Source organism: Zonotrichia albicollis, chromosome 3, assembly GCF_047830755.1.
Source record: "Zonotrichia albicollis isolate bZonAlb1 chromosome 3, bZonAlb1.hap1, whole genome shotgun sequence".
NCBI lineage: Eukaryota > Metazoa > Chordata > Aves > Passeriformes > Passerellidae > Zonotrichia > Zonotrichia albicollis.
The window spans coordinates 5,851,129-5,865,103 of NC_133821.1; the positions used below are offsets into that span (position 1 = coordinate 5,851,129).

Consider the following 13,975-nt stretch of genomic DNA (forward strand, 5'->3'; position numbering starts at 1 on the left):
ATTTTCTTCAATAAATCTGAGGTGAATGCTGGAAGTTGATACTTTCCTTTACCTGAGTATAGCTGCAGCCTAAAACTACTGGCTGATCTACCATCATAAATGTCTTAAGTTAAACAAGATTTATGAGACCAATTATTGGGGTTGACCAAACAAAAGTGGCAAGAAAATCATAATTTATCTTGTTTATTATACTTCTGTTAACTGGGACCTTCACTGTTATTTTTTCCAGAGTCTTCCATTTAGAAGTATAAAATCTTTCTCCTTTCCTCATTTTAAGTCTCCAAATGAAAAAGAAATCGTTGAGATGCACAATGAAATACGGAGATCTGTAATTCCCACAGCCAGGAACATGCTGAAGATGGTGAGCTATGAACTGCAGCCAGCCTGCTTTTCCCTTAAAGGAAATGATGGGATAAACCCAGCATCAAGGGAAGCTGTGGGATGAAGGGATTAAGAGCAGCCTGATGAGAAGGACTTGGAGAGGTTCATGGATGAGAAACTCAGCATGAGCCAGAAAGATGCTCCAGGGGCTGGAGCCAGGCTGGGAGAGCTGGGAGTGTTCAGCCTGGGGAAGAGAAGGATCCAAAAGGACTTTGGAGCCTTTTCCAGTGCCTAAAGGCACTATAGGAATGAGGAAAAACACTTTATGAAGGCCTCTTGGAATAGCACAAGGGCTAATTGTTTTCAGTTAAAAGCAGGTAGATTAAAATTAGATATAGGAAAAATTTATGATGAGGGTGGGGAGGCCCTGGCACAGGTTGCCCAGAGAAGCTGTGGCTGCTCCTTCCCTGGATGTGTCAAGACCAGGCTGGATGGGGCCCTGAGAAACCTGGTCTGGTTGAAGATGTCCCTGATCATTGCACAGGGTTTAGATTAGATGACCCTTCAGGGTCCATTCCAACCCAAACTAACTCTGATTCTCTGAATCTAAGAGAAACAAAGAACTGTGCAGGATAACCTGCTCTGAAACCTTTAAGAGTTGAAGAAATGTGATTTCTGGGCCCCAGGACAGTAAATCAGCGCAACTCCTTTCTGTTGAGGGCCATGAGAGCATTCAGTGCTCAACACCTAAGCCATTCCCTATTTTTATTCTTTTTATATTCCCCTGGGCTGCACTAACCTATCTGTGACCTGGATACTTCTTCCTTTGTGTCTTTCAGGTGTGGAGTGAGAAAACTGCCAAAAATGCTCAGAAATGGGCAAATCAGTGTGGGATGAAAGTCAGCCCAAGAGACAAGAGAGTTATTAATGGTACTGGCAAGCTTGGAGCCTGAGCTGATGGGTTAATGACAGTTTGCAGATGACCCCTGTGAATGTGAAATAGAAATAAGCATGACTTTAATCTGTTGTAGAAGAGCTTTTCAGGATTATTAGATGGAAGGTGTCCCTGTACATGTCAGGGGGGTTGGGACAAGATGATCTTTAGGTCCCTTCCAACCCAAATCATTCTATGGTTCTGTGATTATTAAACACAAAAGCATCATTTTTGTCAGATGAACACTCTAAAAGACAACTTTTTACAAGTCCTTAAAATCACAGGACAAAGTGAATGGCATCATAGGCATTTATTTTAGCATATACCTACAGCCCCTCTGACCCACCTCCTGCCCTTTACTTTGCTTCTCTCCTAATAAATTAGATTTACTCTATTCCAGGTGTCGCCTGTGGTGAGAATGTGCTACTGTCAGCCTACCCAAGGACATGGGCTGATGCAATTCAAGTGTGGTACAGTCAGTCCTCCAATTTCAAGTATGGATATGGAGCAATCTCAAAAAATATCAATGTTGAGAGTTACACTCAGGTATGGAGACTTGAAACAAACTGCAGGGGGATACACCAGAATCACAGGAGTACACTTAAGACAGCTAGGAGCTATTTATAATCAGGAGAAAATTATCATGTCATCAAATTATTATCTATAATTCATATACTGATCGAAAAATGAATTATAAGCTAAAAGTCTTTTCCATCTAATTAGGAGGCAATGGGACCAGTACTTTGGAAGAGCTGTCTGGGAAGGAAATATTAGTCTGTCGAGAAAACTTTAATTTAGAAATAAATATATTCTATACAGAGATAGAAATGTCTATTAAGAAACGTCAAAGAAGTGATTAAGAAGTGTCAAAGCATAATACCTATGATGAAAATATTTGAATTTCAATTTCAGTGTCTGCCAGAAACTGTGTTCAAAAACATTTGGAAACTGGAGGAACTTCATTTTTCTATGTATTCTTTATGATAGATAAACTTTAAATTTAAAAACTGAGTAGAAAACAACATGAAAGAAAAAAAATATTTCCTGGTTCTGTTACTTTTGATTCTTATGAGGTGCAGAAAAAGCATCTTGTATATATGAGTGGGTTTCAGAGTGTCCGTGAGTTTTTGGGTTTCAGAGTGTCTGTGAGTTTTTTGTGAGTTTTGGGGGTTTTTTAACAAGAATTCACCCTAAAATAATGTGCTTGTTTTTTAATCTGCAGCTAATCTGGTACAACAGTTACAAGGTGGGATGTGGAGTTTCCTACTGTCCCACAGGCTCCTACAAGTACTTTTATGTTTGCCAATACTGCCCTGCGTACGTATTGCCTTCTTAGTCATGGCGATTATGGAACTGTTTCCAAAACATCCTTGGCTATAGGATAAAATAATTGCAATCTATTTTAACCATTTAGATTTTTGAAAATAGCAATGTGAATGGTGGATATCAATATTTGTTTTATTTTACATTGAAAGAGATGTTAGGGAAATTTTAGCAGTTGAACAAGGGCTTATCTCTGACAGAATCAGGCATCAGACACAAATCATGCTGTAGTTTTGACCACAAAGGAGAAAATCAGATGTAAAGTAGAAGCCAACAGCAAATTAATATTCACAGAGGTAAAGAACTGCATTTCAGAAGGGTTTTGCTGAGGTTTGGAGCAACCTGGTCTCGTGAGAGGTGTTGGAGCTAAGTGATCTCTAAGGTCCCCTCCAACCCAAAGCAGTCTGTGATTCTGTGATTTTATGATTACCTCAATCAGTTGAAATCTATCAGAGAAGCAGAGTTAGGAAGCACATACATTTTTGACAGATAATGTTATACCTATACAATCAATCAATTAATTTGGTTTCTCTAAACCTTATTGTCCCTCTTACTTAAAATCTTTTTTTTTTTTTTTTGTATGCTGTAAATATCTGAAACTAAAACATGACTGCCTAGGAAAATATTTTTATCCAAAAACTTCTGGATACCTTTTAGTGCAATAAATAACAAACTGCTGTTAATGGCTCAGAGCTTCATGTTGATCTTGTTTTGTCTTGTAATTCTTTCAAATTGCAGAGGAAATAACCCAATGCAAATAGCTATGCCTTACAGAAGTGGACCAAAATGTGCTGACTGTCCTGGCCACTGTGACAAAGGACTTTGCAGTAAGTCACTCCATTCTCCTTGAAAAAAACACATTCTATAATATTCAAGCCATTTTAATAGCAGAGAATAAGTACAAAGTTTATATAGACATGGACAACAGGAATTTCTGGAAAATGCAGAATCATCAAACCAGAGTTTCCTCATCATATTTCATGTGTTTTCTTCCTTCTCTTTTATTTCAGCCAACCCTTGCAAGTACCAGGACCTCCTTGGAAACTGCAAAAATCTGAAAATGTTGTTTGGCTGCAGCCACTCACTGGTGAAGAAGAAGTGTCCTGCAAGCTGCAAATGCACCACTCAAATCATCTAAAATCCTGCTGGCTATCCTTATAGCTTCTGAGAGATTATAAGGAAGGTGTAGAACCCACTGTAAAGTGTATTATGTATTCACTCTCAGTGCATCAGCTCAGGTTGACCTGTAGGTAATAATTTTATCTGAAATCTGCCCATTGTTTCAGTCTTAAATTAGACTAGTAGTTCAAAGTAGCCTCTCATGTTATTTTAGGTTTTGTAGAAATCATGTTTTAAGCTACTAATGTGTTACCTTGTGTCTTTCTTTGAAGTGGATCTGCCACTGATTTATTTCTTTTTAACAGGGAATTATAAAACACTTCAGGTTTTTTGCATAATTTGTTAGATGCCTCTAATTTTTTTTCTGTTAACTTTTTTTCATTGTCAGTGAAATGTCTTCCTGCTAAATAAACACATGATCTACCACCAGTTCACAAACAGAGTTTTTAATTAAAGTTATTTTTAAATAAAGGGGTGGGTTTTTTAATTTGGAAAATTCTTTATGGTTATTTTGAGGTTCTTTTGCTCTTCATGTAAGAGTGGATGAGAAAGGAAAAGAAGTACAAAGCACAAAGGGAAGCAATTTTTTATACAGGCAAAATAGGAGGCACACATTGTATCTGCAACTTTTCCTCTGACCTAATCACAAAAATCCTGGTACATCTGCCTGCAGGTGATAAATGATAACTAAGGTGATAAATGATACATCTATTGCTGTGGCTCTTTCCCACTGACCTTGCAGCACACTGAGTGTCCCACCAGAGCTCCAGCTGCTCCTGAAAGAATCCAGGTTTTCCATAGCCCTCTAATCACATAATCCAGCCTTGAGCAGGACAGAACTCACCAATTTCCCTTCTTATTTCAAACCAGTAAAAATAATTTTCTCCACAAGACTGCAGTTCTAGATAAAGACACAAGAGGGTGAGCCATACCCGGACATGAACCTGCATTGTTTTTTCAAATTTCTACCAGTATAAAGGATATTCCTTTTTATTAGATATTAAAGTTCTGGGCCTAGTCTCACACAAAGCTTGCACAAAGTTTCTTAGCTAATATTGGCTCAATAAATAATTAAAACATATAGAAACAGTTTGGCAGTAGTTTCTTCCCCTCTATTGTTTCACCCTGTTTCTGCTGGTCAAATTACCACCATATTAAAACAATTGAGAGTGTCAAATTAGGGAAATTTATGGTTTCCAGGACATAAATTAATTCTGGTAGCCTTGATTTTGTACCTTCCTGCAGCTCAGTTTCACCCTCATGTCCACTGCCATTGTGCAAGGCTCCAAAGAAACTGAAGAGAGACTTTTTACAATTGCATGGAGCAGTAGGACAAGGGAGAATGGCTTCAAACTGAGACAGGGCAGGGTTAAATTGGATATTAGGAAGAAATTCTCTGCTTTGAGGGTGAGGAGGCCCTGGCACAGGGTGCCCAGAGAAGCGGTGGCTGCCCCATCCCTGGCAGTGTCCAAGGCCAGGCTGGATGGGGCTTGGAGCAACCTGGGATAGTGGAAGTTGTCCCTGCCCATAGCAGGGGGTGGAACAAGATGACCTTTTAGCTCCCTTCCAACCTAAACCTTGATTATATGATTTTTAGGGAGTAAGTCAAACTAAAACTGGTGAAATTTTCCTAAAAAAACCTGTGTTTTCCTCAGAAAGCACTAACCTGTAAAACCCCAATTCTCTTACGGGGAGATGCATAATTTTGGCAAAACTCTCAGGTTTTTTCTGGGTTATTTTTCAAGTTTTTCCTCTTTCCTCCCCTTTTATCTGGGCCAATGAATATATAACAAGGAATTAGTTTATTATCAGATATTTCTGATAAAGTTCCCCCCCCACAGAGAGCAAGGTTTCAAGCTCTGGGTATCCAGCTATGATGTTTGAGCACAGCAGCAGGAGCTGGAAAGGAGCTCCTACAACTTGAGGTGCCACTCTGGAGCACCAGGCACCCTTCTGGGTTACTGCAGGGTATCCAGACACAACCTTTGTGCTTTTGTAGGAGATTTCAAAACCTTCTGCTTCCCTACTGATGTGGAACAGAACAAATAGAGGGTGAGATGAAATGCTGGAAATGCTGCCTGGCTGTTCCTGTTTCTCAGAGCTGACATCAAGGAGTGCTTGAGATACTTCATGTCCCTGTGAAAGCTGAGATGCTGCTGAATATGGGTTCATCACACTCAGATGGGGTAAAAGCAATATGACATTTGCTGGGATCCAGCAAGTCAAATGACTTTTCTCTCTGTTACTTGCCTGTGTTGTCACAAAGGTATTTTTCATACTGATGTCTTGACAGTGGCTTCATTTTTGACACTAGGATGTGCTTTTTGGTTTGTGCTGAATTGTGCTGCCTTTTAGGTGTTAGTCCAGGCCAGTAGCAAATAACAGCAGGAATTTTTTCAATTTCTATTCTGGTTCAGAAGAAGCACATGTGCTGAGAGATGATAAGAACAACTACTACAGAACAAGTCTAGGCCTTATCTGTGGAGAGGGGTGTAAGAGCTCTTCAGCTGTTAGCTCACATGACAAGGGCCTTAAATACAGTTTTGAACAAAGGTTATGAAGTAACTTAACAGCCTGACAGTTTCTGAAGAAAGAATGTTTTTGGTATTTAAAATGCACCAACTGCAGCAGTTCCATGGCCAAATTTGGCCTCTGGGTTAAAGGGAAGGTCATCACTCTCAGTATCCCAATGTCTTGCTGAGTGTCATAGGCCAGTATCTCCCCTGTTTTTCTCCATCTATTGCTATTTTAGAACAAATCTTCCACAAAACTAACCTCACTCTTGCTCTTGACAAATCTTACCAACAGGTTTACATGAAATTACAGAATCATTAGGCTGGAAAAGACTTTCACCATTAAACCATGTCCTCCAGTGCCACTTCCACATGGCCTTTTAAGCACCTCCTGGGTTGGTGACTTCACCACTTCCCAGGACAGCCCATTCCAATGTTTGACAGCCCCTTCCATGAAGAAATTTTCCCTAATACCCTATCTAAATCTTCCCTGGCACAACTTGAGGCTACTTCCTCAAAACCTCATACTAAATACAAAGCGAGGGTTGGAAACCTTCATGTGACATCAGAAATTTGTATTGCCAGAATATCCAATTTATTCCCATAAAATAAATTCATGGCAAAATGTTTGAGCCAGCCCAAGCAGAAAAGGTCCATCAGAGCAGGGACAGGAGAGGATGTTCCCCACCCCTGGGCTGCTCCCATCACTCCAGGCCAAGTTGCCAAAAATGGGATTCCTCTAAATGTAAAGGCCATGGCTAAACTGTGAAAAACAGGAGATGAACTCTGATTAAGAACTTTCTTGACAGCTTCTGTCTCCACTCTAGGCTGTGAGCAAGACTTTTAACCCCCAAGCAAGACATTTGACCTGCGAGCTTCAGCCTCGCCAACTGCAAGGCAGAGATAAACCCACACAGCCAGGGCAAGGAAGATTAATTAGTGAACGCTGAGAAAGAGCCCACAAAGCACTAGGGCCTGTAAATTATAATATCACATTTGATAGCCACACCTCCAGCATAATTATATCTCAGTTTAACCACGAGGCAAAGGGGACAGGGGGCAGTGGGAGATAGAGGGGAGGATGTGACACTCCCTCCTGACCCACGGTGATGTCTGAGGTTCATGGGCTGGTCACTGGCTCAGCCCTCTGCCCTGGGCTCTGTGAAATGTCAGCCTCAGGCTGCTCCCCAGGACAGACAGATACTCTGGCACCAGCAGCAATAACAATGCTGGGAGAAAAGCAAATTTTAGGAAAAGTTGAGGTAGCAAGCTGGCATGGAAAAGAGCCATGTTAAATATTCATTTGGTCACTGATGGAGAGCCCAAGGTTCAACACATGTAACTGGAAATTACTCTTTAAAATCATTATCATCAGATTCTTGGATTTTTCTCCACAAAAATGACCATTTGAAATCAAATTATATTTTTCACTTGATGTTTTGCATCATTAACAATCCTCTGCTTTCCTCTCTTTTCCCACTGCTCCATGAAGTGCTAGAAGCAAAAGAGAAAAGCCCTGTATGCCACACTAAAATCAAATTGTGACTCTTATTTATTTTGTTGGATGAACCACAAGACTTTTTATTTTAAGTACTGACTTTAAACTCCCAGAGATTTTTAGGGTGCTCAAAACCATTCACCTACCTTATTTAAAAGACTTTTCCCAAAGTAAACAAATTCCAGAAAACTGCACTAAAGATAACAAAGGAAGTGTTATCTTATATTAATTGCTTTATTTTTATTTAGTGGCAGCATTCTTTGTGCAAGCACATATGATAAGTTTCCCACAAAGTGATTGCTGAAGGGTCATAAGAGGCTTATTTTGGCAAAAATGGAACTGTAGCCCTTGTGATTTTTGCACAGGACTGACACATTGAGGAGTCAGGGACATTTTCTGAGCACTACTGCTTCTGAAGCACATAAAATTTCAGAATTTCAGAATTTCTGTAAATTGAAACCAAGAATGGATTCACCTCTTATGTAAATGTGGCTGTGCGACTCTGGTCAGATGATGGAGGTGATTTTCCATGCCCACTCCACAAAATACCAGAAAATACCTCCTAAAAGAGACTCTTTAAGTTAATGTCTTTTTCTAGGAGTTGCTCATATGCAGATGCCACTATTTCTTATGGCAGTAGATATTTCTGAACATCTTGCATTTTTTTCTTTATTTTCTGCACAAAACCAAGATATAAATACATATATTTGTGCGTGTGTATATATATATATATAATTCATTAAGAGTTGTAGTGAAGTCAATTTCTAAGCATTAAAACTGGAAAGGTCAGCAGCAGCCTTCCACTCGAATGAAGAAGGACATAAAAATTTTACAAATAGAAAGCAAAAGATTTCTTGAAGGTATCATGTGGTAACCTACAATTGCAGGAAAAGTCCTCAATGACCTAAAAATTCCATGCTCCTGAAGAGAAAAATGCTGGGTGTTTGAAGAGACAAAAAAATGTCAGTCACAATAAATTAGGTGTTGGAAGCAGTGATCATGCTTCTTCCACAGATAGCAGTGGCTCAGTGTTCATGAGGAAATCAGTTTATAAATGGGAAAAGAGAAAAATGGCAAAGGAAAAGAAATTTGTAAAGAACCTGGAGGGGAAAGGTGAAATGAAAATGAGATGTAGAGTATGAAGGCAGGAAGACAAACCTTGTGATAAGGGAGAAACCACCCAAAGATGTGGAAATTTGCTGGTCAGGTAAAAATAGCCAGAAATATCAACAATTATCCAAGCCTAGTATTTAATAATGAGCACTGAGGAGGTTTTAGCCTCCTTGAAGTCTCTCCCGCCACCTGCCCATGGCCCAGGAGGACCATTTTTGCTCAATCTGCCTCTGGTCTTGCTTTTTGACCAGACTGGATGAGCCTTGGACCATCTTTTCTGTTATCAATAAATATAAGGATGGGTACATTGTAAACAGAAGAACAATCCAGACCATTTTGATATAACATTAACCACAATGTGTCATAAACCAAGCTTAAATCTTTGTATCTTAGGTTATTCCAGTAGCCTTGCTCTAAGAGTTGCAGATCTAGACAGATCAGTTGTGCAAACCAGTGTAAAGATTTTTATCCAGCTTTATATGAGTTATAACACTCCCTGCATGTTTTAGAGGGAAATGAGAGTTTTCTAAGGAGAATGTAGCATCTAATGGGCTATAGCACAAAAAATTGTACCTCTCACAGCTTGCTATGAGCATTTCAGAGACTGGATTTTTCCACTGAGGTAATTTTCCCTTCCCTACTCATATTTATTTGCTCCCATTTCAATGTAGTACCTCCTGTGTTGGCTTGTCCCGGAAGGGGTGTTGTGTTTTAGATAGTAAGTTGAGTTGTAGTTGTTCATTGAATTTGTCCTTGGCCCATTGCGAGGAAATAAATTCATCTTGTCAGTTCAATAGCACAGGACTACTTTGGGATATTCAGTGATTTAGCACCTACTTCCTGACAATTAAAAAACAGTCATGTAAATTAATAATGAAGGTGACAAATCATGTCTCCCATCAGGTCAGCATTCAAGCTGCAAACAAAGAAGTCCCCACTTGCCTAACCTCCTCAGCCAGCTGGAGGAGATGTAAGTTGTACGCAGGAAAAACAAACTATATGGGCATTTCTTATAGGAATTTGTTATGTACTAATTGTTCTACCCACATTTGCAACTCGTGCCAACGTCAAAATTATTAGAATTTGTGAGTCAGTGTGAACACATGGACAAAAGGCACAGTTTATGTTGGGGTTTAACTTGTGCTGTGGCTCAGAGTTTACAGCACTTACTGAGTCATAGAAATTTTATATTTACTGTCTCTCTCTGGCTTGACAGATTTTTGTGTGGATCAGACCAACTATTTCATGCTACCACTAAACCACACCCTGATGCTGTACCACTGAGAACATCCCAGCTCAGCCTCCAGAGGCTGATGGTTGTACAAATGATAGAAGAGCCACTCTTAGCAAGAGGTTTTCTGGGATTACTCAGATTGACCTGTGTTTGTGCCTGCTGATTTAAGTAAGGAATGCATCATGAAAGGTCACTGAGGAACAAAAGACTTATGGAATCATAGAATCACAGAATTACAAAATGGTGGGGATTGGGAGGGACCTAAAATAACACCCATTTCCAACGCCTTCCCATGGGCAGGGACACCTTCCACTATCCCAGGCTGTTCCAAGCCCTGTCCAGCCTGGCTTTGGTCAATTCCAGGGATGGAGCAGCCACAGCTTCTCTGGGAACCTGTGCCAGGGCCTCAGCACCCTCACAGGGAAAAAATTCTTACAAATACCCAACATAATTCTCTTCACCTTCTGTGGATGCAGCAGCCTGATCAGAAAAAGAGAAAACAGGCTTCATTTTCTCACAGAGGACTTGTGAGACCTTTTAGGGGGTTGTAGAAAAACAATGATAACTTGTTAGTATAACCAACCTGCAGGTGGTGTTTTCCTACTCTGCTTTTCTACTCTTCGCAAGGATTGTTTGTGAAAAAGATGTTTTTGTTAGCCAATCAAGTAGAATGTGTCAAATCTGTCTATAAAAGAGAGGATTTTTCATATTAAACATGTTTCTCCTGCAAACCAGCCTTTTAGTGAATTTGTGTCATTTCTGGGTCAAGGATGACAACTTTCCTTTACAAGTGTTCTTTCCTACTGCTCTTCTGGTGTGATGCAAAGAGTGAACACAAATCCAGGTGTACTCACAGCTGTGGAGTGGATTTTGAAATGTAGAGGCAGACAGTCCTCTGTAAGGAAAGAAAACTGCCATGTCTGAAATCATCTCCTTGTGCTTCTTCAGAAGCTTAAGACCAGCTTGCCTTTAGTACTAGACTCTGTGAGGGATTTCACATGGGCAGGAGCAGCCACATCAAATGTCCTGTTACAAGTAAGCACAGAGGACTGATGGGGAGCAAGAGAAACACATTAACATAAGAAAAGTCAATAAAAATGCATGATTCACCACTCACACCATCTGAGACTGAAACACAGACATCTAATTATTTCTTATTGCTTTCATAAAATAATTGGTAGAGCTTCCAGGTGTTATGCAAAGCATCCATCTTAGCTGAGGTTCCTTTTTATCACAAGAGCAATTCAGGCAGGCCCACTGGACCTTGCAGAAGGGAGCAGAACCCTGTTATCTCTACTAAACAGCCTTCTTACAACTTTGGGATACACCTCCATCAAAAGTTTCTGTTTCAGCATTTAAGCCCTGTTTTGCAACACTCATGCAATAAAAGCAGAAATGAAAGAGTGAAGTTTTTAAGTGAAACATGCTCCTCTTCAACAAGACATGCTTTAGCTGAACATAGTCTAACTGGGTGTAATTATTTGGCCTATTCTATTTAGAGAAAAGAAAAAAAGCTCATTCCTTCTAGTGTTACCTTCTATTGATGTTCTTTGTGTACTGGAAAGATTAAAAATACTGTCTTGTAATCAAGTAAGGTCTTAGAGAACAAAATCTGTGAGATATCAAATGAAAAAAAAAAACACATTAATTTTAAAAAGAGACACTGCAATATCAACCCACATTTACAAGAAATCAGCTAAGAGGCTGGTGGGGGTGATTTGGATACAGTCAAGGCAAAGGGGCAATGGGCAGAAACTGATGCACAGAAAATTCTAAGTGATCAGGAGGCAGAACTTCTTTCCTGTGCAGTGACTGAGACCTGGAGTGGATTGTCCAGAGAGGCTGTGGAGTCTCCCTCACTGGGGATATTCCAGAATTATATGGACACAATCCTGTGCCCTGTGCTCTGGGATGACCCTGCTGAGGAGGTAGGAGGGACCAGAGGTGCCACTGTGCTCCCTTCCAGCCTGAACCATTCTGTGATTCTTATTGTTGCTATCTAAGGAGTCAGAAAATCTACTGAATATTACTTCTGTCTTAAAGGTGAAGGAGGCTATTTAAGGACTGCATGGACAAACTGTATTTACTTGGATGAGCTTTTAACTTGAGGAGAGACAGGGGTCTGCTGACTTAAAAAATTAAGGTTAATGTTTAAAGAAAAAAAATGTTTCTTCCGCAACACTGCAGAAGTGGGATAAATGTCAATGTTCTCAAGAAAACTTGGCTCAAAGTTCAGGAGATCTAAGAAATATTTCTGTCCCAGTGTGAAGGCAATATGCACCTTATTCCCCCTCCCTGGTTTCCACAGCTGTGGCTACAAGAAAAGCACACACCAAGGAAGAAAATTGAAGATTAATGTTCACCCAAGTCATGCTTTGTAAATCCACATTGACTGAGGAACCTTTGTAGCTCAGACTTCAGTGAACTGAGCTAAGAGTCTTAAACAATATCAGCCTCTTCTGGGAGACATCCTGGCCCTGATTTAACCTGTGTCAGCCAACAAACATGACCAAAAAGGGCACGTCCATTCACCTGGCCTATTTAGCCAGGTATTTTAGGTAACTTATTTTAACATGAAAACAATTGCTCTTACAAGTTTCTATTTCTTCTGGAAAATAAATAGAAAACATGGTGCTGAGGGAGTATAGTTGGTGGTGCTGGTCTGGTGGTGAACCTGCCAGTGCTGGGTTAATGGTGGGACTTCAGAGACTTGGAGATTCTTTTCCAACCTTAATGATTCTACGAGTCCATGATTTAAAAGGAAAACACTGCAGGTGAGATCAGGTACAGAAATGCACAGAGTGTGTCTGGTCAGTTGAATGCCACTCCTAAAGATGCTTGAGGGCATTCTGCAAGAAGATTATTAAACGAACATTCTTTCTCATTCTTTAGGTAAAATACTGCCCAAGCAACCCCTTTATTTCTTATTTTTATCATTTCAGAATCTCAAAACTCTGCCATAACTGTTTACATTTATTTACATAAAGTTTTTGATATGTCACCAACACCCTATTTAGATGGAAAGCTGCATAAAAAAAAAAACTAACAGCTATTTAAATGACAAATAGGTAAAGTTATTTAGTAGACAAAGGTGTGCAACAATATTTGTCAAACGCCCTCACTCCTTTGCATTAATTGCCAGCAGGATTGGGATAAAGCAAATAAGGAGACATAAGGGGATTTCCTAAAGGGGAACAGTTCAAGATGTGTGCATTTTGATTGCCCTATGCAGCAGCTGGATGCACACACAAAGGCATTTGAAAGGAGATGTTGGAAGTGGCTGCACCCCATCACCTGGAAAGCCTGTGTCAGAAACAAGGCAATCGGGAAAAAAATGGGAATGACAGACAGCCATTGGCACAGCAGCTGCTTCTGCTGGGAAATCCATCAGACCAAAATGTAGGAACTCCTGTGTACAAAGTTTCCACTGTGATGTAGGGCTGAAAGATCCAGACCTTGTTTTCATGATTTAACAGGACAGACATTCTGTGCTCTCCACAGATGGTGTGGCTGGGTGTGTGTATACCCAGGGTATGGATATTCACAATTCTCAGCCAGCAGAAACTGAGGCAGTAATTCAGGCCAAACTGGGTTTTCCCAAAAGGTCCAGTGAGGAAAATAGCCCAGCTCCACCCCTTGGATAAAGCATCTTCTTCCTGGCAGTTTTTGTTGTCAGTCCTTTTAGCTTAAAGTTGGCAATATCTGAAGATAATTTGTGACAGATTCAGCCTTGTTAGTGGTGAGAGAGAAATGTTGCATTTATTTAGAAGAACAAATATTAGAGTGCCAAAATATTGGAAAATAATTTCTTCAGTATCCCTATTTGTGTGTAAATCTCCTGTACGTGTCTAGGGGACTTACACACAAATAGGGGTACTGTGGCTGCTGGACCTCACTGGGAAAATGGATAAATACTCTTC

The 13,975-nt window shown here is 40.1% G+C and overlaps 1 protein-coding gene across 1 annotated transcript; it reads left to right on the forward strand.

Moving 5' to 3' along the window:
- Positions 1-258: 258 nt before the first annotated feature.
- Positions 259-3,994, forward strand: CRISP2 (cysteine rich secretory protein 2). The gene is made up of 6 exons (XM_074536513.1): positions 259-361; positions 1,161-1,251; positions 1,656-1,801; positions 2,478-2,572; positions 3,317-3,405; positions 3,589-3,994. The coding sequence occupies exons 1-6, from the start codon at positions 305-307 to the stop codon at positions 3,714-3,716; spliced, it is 606 nt and encodes a 201-aa protein (XP_074392614.1). The 5' UTR covers positions 259-304; the 3' UTR covers positions 3,717-3,994.
- The last annotated feature ends 9,981 nt before the right edge of the window (positions 3,995-13,975 follow it).